The sequence below is a fragment of the Hordeum vulgare genome, chromosome 5H, assembly GCF_904849725.1.
Source record: "Hordeum vulgare subsp. vulgare chromosome 5H, MorexV3_pseudomolecules_assembly, whole genome shotgun sequence".
Classification (NCBI taxonomy): domain Eukaryota; kingdom Viridiplantae; phylum Streptophyta; class Magnoliopsida; order Poales; family Poaceae; genus Hordeum; species Hordeum vulgare.
This window is the reverse complement of record NC_058522.1, coordinates 585,761,974-585,772,263: the sequence shown is the minus strand read 5'-3', so window position 1 is coordinate 585,772,263 and position 10,290 is coordinate 585,761,974. Positions and strand designations below refer to the sequence as shown.

General features: G+C 48.4%; 1 protein-coding gene across 1 annotated transcript; it reads left to right on the top strand.

Annotated features, from left to right (window-relative positions):
• Positions 1 to 1,898: 1,898 nt before the first annotated feature.
• On the top strand, positions 1,899 to 3,602 carry LOC123397467. The gene has a single exon (XM_045091993.1). The coding sequence runs from the start codon at positions 1,899 to 1,901 to the stop codon at positions 3,600 to 3,602; it is 1,704 nt and encodes a 567-aa protein (XP_044947928.1).
• Positions 3,603 to 10,290: the final 6,688 nt, after the last annotated feature.

The window sequence follows — 10,290 nt, the reverse complement described above, 5'->3', positions numbered from 1 at the left end:
GACGTCGGTGAGGCGAAATTCGTAGGGGTGAAGTGTGGTGGAACTGGAAGTGGTGACGGGAAGATGGTTACTATTACCGACAAGGATGCTCGAAGGTGTGTGCTTTAAAGAATAATTATGCTTGGTCAGGTTACCTTGGTGTCCCGTTACGTGGGAGGATGCACCGCTGTCGAGGTACCACTCTGGTGCAGGCTGAGAGGGGAACCCGCCACCGCTGTAGGCGGCGTTGAGCATGGCGACGTGCTCCCATGATGGAGAAGGAGGTGGATAGAAGGATGGCGGTGGTGACGGGAGCATAGCGTATGCCTGCGCGTGGGAGCCAGGGCGTGGACCAAGGACGCCCGCAGCGTTCGGAGGAATCCAGCCAGGCCGAGGAGGTGGCAGCGCCATGCCGTATGGGGCGAAGTAGCCAGTGAAGGGAGCGGCAGGTGGAGCGGGGTGGCGTCCGGAGTTGTCGCCGCGGCCACGGCCACGGCCACGGCCACGGCCACCACGGTCACCACGTCCGCGCCCAGAGGGCGAAGGAGATGGATGAGGAGTGCCGCGGCCACCGCGATCGCCGTGTGGAGCGTCAGAGGGCCGGTCGGAGGAGGGGCGTCCACCCGGAGTGGAGTTGGCGCTGGAGGGTGATCCACCCGTCAGAGCGAAGGCCGAGGCACTCTCGTCGGGCGCACGCTGCGCTTGGGACTCCTCGGCGAGGGTGACACGGGAGAGAACCGTGTCGAAGGGTAGATCCTGATCGCCGAGGACAACGCGGATGGTGTCGAGACGCTTGTCCAGCCCGTGAAGAAATTGGGTGGTGAGGTCCACCTCGGTGACGGCGTGATAAATATCAGCGAGGCCGTCGGTGAGAAGCTTCATGCGGCGCGCGTATTCGGAGACGGAGAGATCGCCCTGCTTGAGATTGCGGTACTGGCGATTGAGATACATGTAGCGGGCAGCACGACTGGCAAGGAAGAAGTCCTTGATCTTGTGCCAGAGGGCGAAGTTGGTGGTGGCGCCGACGACATGGTCACACATCGTGTCAGAGAGGGTGGCATAGATCCAGAGCACGACATGCGCATCCAGCTCAAGGTAGGCAGGCGGGGCGTTGGGAGGAGGGGGCTGCTCGGTGAGATAAGAAACGCCGTAGCGGAGGAGGACCATGAGGAAGAAGGTCTTCCATTGTGGTAGTTATGATCGGCCGGATTGAGGAGGAATTTGATGTGGTTGGTGATGTGGTCGCTGAAGATGGGATGGTGTGGTGCAGCGGCAGGGGCAGCAGGGGATATGGTGGCACCGGAGGAGAAGAGAGGGGCGAACTGGGAGGCGGAGGCGGTGCCGAAGATGAACGGGGGAGGTGTGGCAGCGGAGGAGGAGGAGGTCATGGCCGTGAGCGGTGCCGCGACGAAGGAGGAGGAGCCCGGCGAGGTGGCGGAGCTCGTGGCGGCGAAGGACACCGGCGACGCGGAGGTGTCGGGAGAGGCCATGAGAACCTGGAGAACTGATACCAAGTTGGAATATCTATTTGTGATTCCTTGAACAATGATGTTACGAAGTGTACAATATATAGAATTGGCTACCCCTATTTGTGTGGCATGTATGCCATTTCTCCTAGTGATCCTATAATGAAGGAGTGGTTACAACAACCTAGACTAAGTGTTACATGCACGTGCTAACATGTCTCTCTAGCTAGTCTGTATACGTAGCTAGCTAGTTCCGTACCACAAGCTTAATCTTGTACAAAACCACTGAGAGCCAGTACCGTACCACAAGCTTAATCTTGTACAAAACCACTGAGAGCCAGCCTTGTGTTGATATGGCTAGCTCTATATAAGCTGCTGGGGAATACACAAGGCTGGCAAGCAGCACGACAAGTCCATTACTTACTTACTTGCATAATATATATATAGTAAGAAATGCTGAGTCTCGCTTGGACTCGTCGCGCCGTCGTGGAGGTGGAGGCACCACCCACCCCAACCCCAACCCCAACCTGGGGTGGCTGCTCTCTCCATGGCCTCGACATTGAGGTCGTGAGGGAGAAGGACGCTGTCCCTGGCGGTGGCGGCAGCGGGCTAGTTGCACTTGCAATCCCTTCATATTTCTCCGGCCCCCGGCTGGCGAAGCGGCAAGATGGAGGCTTCCCCTTGTACACGGGCTACTCGGCGGCGAGGTCCTTGGTCGGCAAGGGGGCCATGACGGATCTGAGAAGGCTGTCTCGTGAGGCGGAAGACATGCTCGCCGAGTTGTTTGCTAGCATTGATGGCGGTGGCGGTGGCGCCCCAAACAAAAACAAGGAGGACGCGGTGCGGGCGCGGCCCAGGGTGGTGCAGCTGCGACTGTCACCGGAGCTGGCGCTGTGGAAAAGCACGCAACACGCAATCGGCAACATGCTGCCCACTAAGGGCGCCGGGCTGATCCAAGCCACGCCGCAGGTTCTCGCCTTGCTGGGCGCCACCGACTGGCCTGAGGCGATGAAAACAACCAACGCCCTATCTGGCAGCGGCATGGCGAACCTGCTGATTGGCGCCTCCGACGTGCGCACCCTCTTCTCCAACTACGTGGTGGACATGGCATTCTACTACGAGCACGGGTACCACAAGGCGTTCCCCTCGTTCAGCCGCCTCCTGCACGATGGGCTCGCCGACGCCCGCTCGCTACGAACCCCTGGTGGCCGGCAGCGACGCGAGGCCGTCGCGATAGGCGCGTCCTACATCCGAGCCAAGATCGCGCTGGAGGCGGCGCACAAGACGCTCCTCAAGGACCGGTCGGCGCAGATGGACCGCCGGGCCGCCCAGGTCATATCCCTATGCGAGAGCAGCATCCTTGGCATGGGGGCTGAGGCAATTGCCCGGGGCTTCGATGTTGGCGCCGTCACGAGCGACCTGGTCTTCAGCTCTCCCGGCACCGATGTCATCGATGTGGGCAGCGACCTGGTAAACTCCGAGGTCATGAACTCGTTCCTCAACGTGGCCGACATCGCCGCCTCAGGCGTCGTGAGCGAGCCGGCGCTTCGGGCCATCTACGACGCCTACGCTGCCACGGGAGCTCGGATGTACACCCAGAGGTGGCATGAGCCTGTGGCCCGGATGTGCATCACCTTGTACACTTGGCACCTGCACAACGACCGGCACATGTTCCTCCGCCGCGCCCTCCTTGGATGGCCCAAGGCCCGCAAGTCCCCGGCGCAGCCCCAACGCGAGGCCGACTTCGACGAGGTCTTCGACACCGACTTTCGCACCACCGGCTTCAGCAGGCCCCTTGACCTTGAGTACGCGTGCAATGGCGAAGAAACCTGCGACCACGTCCGGCGCTTCCTCAAAGTAAAACTAAAAGACCAAGAACTGCTTGCCGCCCTTTGGTCCTCCATTGTCACCGGTCCGCTGGAGTACGTCCGGAAGGGCGAGGTGGACGAGCAGCGTGAGAAACACCTCATTGAATCCTCGCGCCTGCAAATGGTCCACCTCTTCTCCAAGGGCCTCATCGACGAAATGGTCTGGCTCGTCGCCCATGCAAGCCACCATGCCTGGCAGGTGAACTATCTCTTCGAGGCCGCCATGTTTGGCAGCATCCTGGACGGGGGCGCCATGATAGGCAAGCTCGATAGGGCGGAGGAGGACTAATAGCTAGGGATATGCATGCATCACAACATTTTTTTTCCATTTTATTGTGTAACTCTACTTTCTTGTCTAAGGTCGTGTCAATGTTAAGTATTGTAAAGCTCTCACAATACTTGTATATTTTATACTATCTTCAGAACCAAGAGGATCACCATCATCGTCGGAGAGCTTTTTCGATGCCAACAAATCTGATGCATATTTTTCTTGTCTGAGAACTAAACCATGCTAAATTTTTCCTAACCTTAATACCCAACAAGAAATGATAATATCACAAATCTTTCATTGCAAAATGATTACTCAAATCGTGCATTATCGTTGAGAGGGCTATAACTAGAGGAACCCGTAACTATGATATCATGCATACACATAGACATGAACACATATCATCATATCTGACTTCTTTCAACAAAACAACTCATATACTGACAACGACTTTAACAACTAGACTAAATGTATGTTCCTAACCCATGCATAACATTTCTTAAATCCATTTGCGATCAAGCGAGCTTTATAACGGTGTATATTACCATTGGCATGACTTCTGATTCTATAAACCCATGTGTAGTCAATAATTTTATTACCATAGTTTGGAGGCACGAAATGCCATCTCTTGTTTTTCATTGGTGCCGCAAATTCCTCATACATCGCGGTAGTCCGTTTTTTCCAGCGCATCACGCAAATTGTTAGCTTCTCCTGTAGCACATAGAAAGGAATATCGAAATCGTAACATCGATGTAACATTTTAATTTGCTAATAGATTTTGAAGACCTGTATTTTCCCAACAGGAGCATCATGATATGGTGACGCAGAGGATTTGGGCTCCTCGGGGACAAGGAGGCGCCGAGCCACGCGCGCTTGTGTGCCGCTTGTCGGAGTGGAGGGCGACCACACAGACTTAGTGGGTCGGGCGCGTAGCCTAGGCTGGAACATGGCGCAGCCCGAGTCGTGGGACGCGGGAGAGGCGGGAGAGGACGTGAAGGACGAAGCCACGGTGCTAGCGGAATCTGCCTTGGAGTCGGCGCCTCGGATCTTCCGTTGAGAGACGCTGTAGGATACCCATCGGAATCAACCTGAATCATGCTTGTTTTTTGCATTGTTTTGCCTCGAATTTGCACAGTCTTCTTCGGGAGATTTAGCAGGTGGACGTAGATGATCATAGTAGCAGGTATATAGGTATCATCATTACTCTATTGTTCGTTGTCGATCGATTGTTCCGCAATAGACTTTAAATGTGGTATGAAAATAAAGATTATTATTTTTGTCCATTTTTACCGCTTGTTCTACACAGCAATATTCCTCGTGATCTTTCTGATAATTATGATATTAGAAATTTATCTACATGATTATGGCAAATAGGTGCCATAAGGTAATAGGGTTTGGTATTATAATTGTAGTTATTTTACTCCATATTATACGAATTTTGTATTATAGTTGCTATGTATTTTTTTTCTTGTAAAGTTAACTTTTAGTAAGCCCATAACACATGCTAAAAGTACGTGCGGAATATATTGCAATTTAGTGGCCCTTCCTGCATGGATTGCTAGGTTATAATTTTACAATGGAGTGCTGCTTGGCTGCACAATTAACTACTACTCCCTCTCTCTCAAAATTCTTGTTTTAAATTTATCTAGATATGAATGTATATCTAGTCATGTTTTAATACTTAGATACATTCATTTTTAGACAAACCTAAGACAAGAATTTTAAGACGGATGCAGTATAAGGGTCTGAGTAGACTCATACTCCATTTTGAAGAAAAAACCGGAGTAGAGTAGTACTCCCTCTGCTCTATATTATTTGTCTCGGATTTATCTAAATATAAATGTATGCAGATAAAAAAGGTGTCTAAATATGGATGCATATCTAAGAAAATTAAGACTAGTAATTTGGGACGGACCAAGTACTACTACGTACTACTACTATTTACTCCCTTAGTACATAATTTTAACTTCTGTGTTTAGTAAAAGAAAACATTTGACAAATTTTATTAGAAAATATAGCAAAATTTGTGATACCAAATTAATATCCGTAAATCCATTTTGAAAAGTAGTTTCGCGATATTGTAAGTTTGATACTCCCTCCCACCCAAATTAATTAACACAGATTTGTCTAGGTACGAATATATCTAGTCATAAAACATGTCTAGATACATTCGTATTCGTATATAGAAAAAATTGATTCAATTAATTTAGATCGGAGAAAGTATCATATATATTGCTAGTCTAAACAAAACGACTTAGTTCAAAAGCAGAAGTATACATTTTCATGGATGGAGAGAGTAGTTGATATAATAAGCTCTTGCTTGCATCAACACTGTGACGCATGTAGATGATGTATTCCGGTGACACATTTATAGCATATAGCACTTACGTTTACGTTGGACCACCGACGGCATGCTTGAGCTTCGCATGTTTCAGGTGTCCATGTCCACTTGACCGGGCTCCAGCAATTGCGGATCCTGGACAGTTACACTTGTGGTCACCACTAGGAATCGGATTCGGATTTGGGCTTTCCATGGGACCTCTATTAGACTACTTATAGTTAGTAGGAGTAGCCTAGGTAGTAACATCACATATCCCAATACAAGTTTGCTTATGTGGCAAGTCTTTAACTTTACCTCATAATAATAACCCAAACGCTGGGCGACACACACGCGCAATCTGATCGTCGCGAGCGGACCGTGCATCATCCCCAAGATCATGCCACGTGGACACATAGAACCAACCAAAGGGTGAGAGAGAGCGGTGAAACGAGCCCCGTCCATTCTATTGTGATTAATTACAATATGTAATTAGGGAGGAATCTCCTCTTGCCCAAACCGCCGTGCGGTTACACCCGCACGGGCGCTTCTTCTAGAACCGTCGTGTCCTCCAGGACCGACGCCTCTTCAGAGAGTTGTGACTCTTCAGGAGATATATATACTTCCTGTAATCATCAATGAATGATACGCAATCTGTTTGATTCGAAACACGTTATCAGCACTTAGTTTCTACTAAAAAGAGCAACAGAGAAGTGGAAAAGCGTTTGGCGCCGGTGAGATGTCGCCACTCACCTCCTTTTTCCTCCGCCTGATCTGCGAGGACGGTCGCCGTTACCGCCTCGTTGCCCTTCATCGCCATGGGGTTGGAGGCCACCGTCAATCCCGGCACCGAATGCAAGCCATTCGCCGTTTCAACCGTCCTGCCGCTAGACGTGGCGCCGGTCGCGGCCCCCGCGCCACTGGACGCACCGCAGGATACGGCCACCGCGCCGCTGGAGGCGGCCTCCATGTCGCTCCCGAGGCCCCTGAACGCGGCCCTCCGCCGCCCCCTGGATCTACTATGCTCCCTTCGGATAGGATCCTCCAACAGCAATACCGTGCTCGCAACTACAATGTCTATTCCGAACTTATTCACATGTTACTTCAGGCTGAAAAGCATGATGAGCTACTCGCTAAGAATGGCTCCCAGCGCCCAGTTGGGGCACAACCTTTACCTGAAGTTCATCGGAATGTCGCGAATAGACAAAAGTTTAATGGTACCTATCGAGGTAAACATTCCAATCCTGAGCACAAGCACAAGCGCCATGGGAACAGAAAATTCAGAAACATGGGCAAGGAAAAAGGCACTACAAAGCCAAAGTTTGATAAATCTAAACTTTGCAACAAGTGCGGATGCTACTTGCATTCTACTAAGAAGTGCTCAATGCCCAAGCATCTGGTCATGTTGTACCAGCAATCTCAGGGACGCAAAGCACCTCAAGGGAAAAGGTTTGAAGCCAACTTCAACCTTCATCCACATGGCAAAAATGAAGCTGGTGCTTAGCACGATGTTCCTCTTGGACCAAGCAACGCCATGATTCCTTATCCACTTAAGGACCCTGCTGAAATGGAGGCCGTGTTACTTGAGTACACCTCAAACGATGTGTTTGGCGACTTTGAGTAGTCCCTCGACCTCCTTAGTGATGTACTTCATTTTGTCCATTTGTGATGATTGTAATAAGAACATAAGTTTGTTGTTGTCTTTGTATCATATTATATTGTATTACACATTTGATATAATAAGATTGTATTCTATGTATTAACATAAGATTTTCTTATTGAAAATTCTTTCGTTTTATATAGTTTTTCTATGGTGACAATCCGATGGAAGAGGAATTATGCCTTGTGGACAATGGTACCACAAACTCCATACTGAGGGAGATAAATATTTCCAAACTCTAAAAAAGATGAATGGAGATATTCTAACTTTCGCTGGACGCGATACAATGATTGTTGGTACTGGACATGCCATATTCACCCTCCCAAGTGGTACACAAGTGACGATAGAGGATGCTTTATTGTATCCCGACTCATCACGTACCCTGATCAGTTATCGAGATATTCATGAGAATGATTTTCATATTGAAACCCATGAAGACAACAAAGAGGGGTATTTACTCTTTACCAAAGATCACAGATATGGCAAAAAGGTACATGAGAAAATTCCTTCTCTATCGTCTGTTTTGTACTATACGTACATCAAACCCGTGGAACATGTTGCATAAAAGTAATTTTTCAGAATGTTGACGCATTCCAAACCTGTCATGATCGCCTAGGCCATCCTGGAATAGGGATGATGAGAAAAATTACTAGCAATTCCATTGGTCATAACTTGCTTGAGTCAAAATTCCCTCAATCTTCTCATTTTGTGTGCACATCTTGTGCCACGGGAAAGCTAATTTTGAGGCCCTTGCACCTCAAAATACAAGCTGAACCACTTTAGTTCCTTGAACGTATTCAAGGAGACATTTGTGTTCCCATTCAGCCATTATCTGGACTTTTCAGGTATTTTATGGTTCTGATTGACGCATCTACACGATGGTCACATGTGTGCATTTTATCCACACGGAACCATGCATTTGCCAAGATAATGAGGAAAATCATTAAGTTGCAAGCCCATTATCCTGAAAGTCGAATTAAGACAATTCAAATGGACAACGCTGCAGAATTCTCCTCACGTGCTTTCAATGATTATTGCATGGCCTTGGGGATTGAAGTTCAGCATTCTGTTCCATATGTTCATACACAAAATGTTTTGGCTGAAGCATTGATTAAGAGGATTAAACTCATTGCAAGACCTTTGTTGACGAATTGCAACTTGCCAACCTTTTGTTGCGGTCATGCAGTTTTACACGCTGCTGACTTGATACAATTAAGGCCAACTGCATATCAAAATTCTTCCCCTCTGGAATTGGTACGTGGAAATCCTCCAAGCATTTCCCATCTGCGTAAGTTCGGATGTGTTGCATACATCCCAATCTCACCACCACAGCGGACATCTATGGGCCCACACAGAAAGTTGGGGATCTATGTGGGGTACAAATCGCCGTCGATTATCAAGTACCTGGAACCCCTAACTGGGGATCTGTTCACAGCCGGTCACGCTGATTGCATATTTAATGAGGAACATTTTCCGGCATTAGGGGGAGATTTCAAGTACCAGAAAGAATGCCCGGAAATTGATTGGAATGCTCATGTCATTTCATCCTCTGATCCACGTAACCATGAGACCGAACTTCAAGTCCGGAAGATCATTAATTTGCAACATCTTGCAAATAATCTGCCAGATTGATTTACTTATATGAAAGGTGTTATACAAAATCCTTAAATCCGGCCAGAAACGCGCCAGAAAGAGTGGAGGTACCAATAAAAATCACTCAACTCCCTGTCCCTAAAAAGTCGAGGAGTAGTATGGCCTCTGACCTGGAGCTAGCTTGTAGCAAGGAGCAAAGGAAATCGAGGACAAAATCCTCGGAGTCGGTAAATGCAGGTCAACTCAACGTTGACAAACACCTGATGGGTAGTTCACACCCAGTGGAAGGGAAACCTCCACAACCCAGCTCCAGTGTGCACAAACTGGCTGGAACATTGGAACACCCAGACTCAATCGTATTGGGAAATCACAAAGAGTCTCTAGGGGTGCAAGAAATTTCCATCAACTATGTTGATTCTGGAGAATCATTTGACCGTAAGACTACGACTGTCGACATATATTTTGCTGAAAAGATTGCAGATACCCTTATCACTAATCATGATCCAAGGTCTATCTTCGAGTGCCAAAGGCGCTCCGACTGGCCTAAATGGAAGGATGCAATCCAAGTGAAAATTGCCTCGCTTAACAAAAGGAAGGTATTCACTGAAGCAATACCTACACCTCCCAATGTTTTTCCTGTGGGATTCAAATGGGTTTTCCTCCAGAAACGGAATGAGAACAATGAGTGGTGAGATATAAAGCAAGGCTCGTAGCACAAGGTTTTATGCAGAAACCGGGAATTGATTTCAATGAAACATACTCTCCAGTAATGAGTGGAACCACTTTCCGATATCTTATATCTATGGCAGTGCAAAATCGTCTATCCATGCAGTTGATGGACGTCGTGACCGCATATCTTTACGGGTCACTAGATTCGGACATATATATGAAGATTCCTGACGGAATCTCTGTCCCGAATAATAGTGCAAAACGCAACATGTATTGTGTAAAGCTGAATAAGTCATTGTATGGCTTAAAATAGTCGGGACGGATGTGGTACAACCGACTAAGTGAGTTCCTTCTTCAGAAAGTTTACTCCAATAGTGATGATTGTCCATGTGTCTTCATCAAGAAGTCCTCCACGGGATTTTGCATCATTTCTGTGTATGTTGATCATCTCAACATCATCGACACTGCAC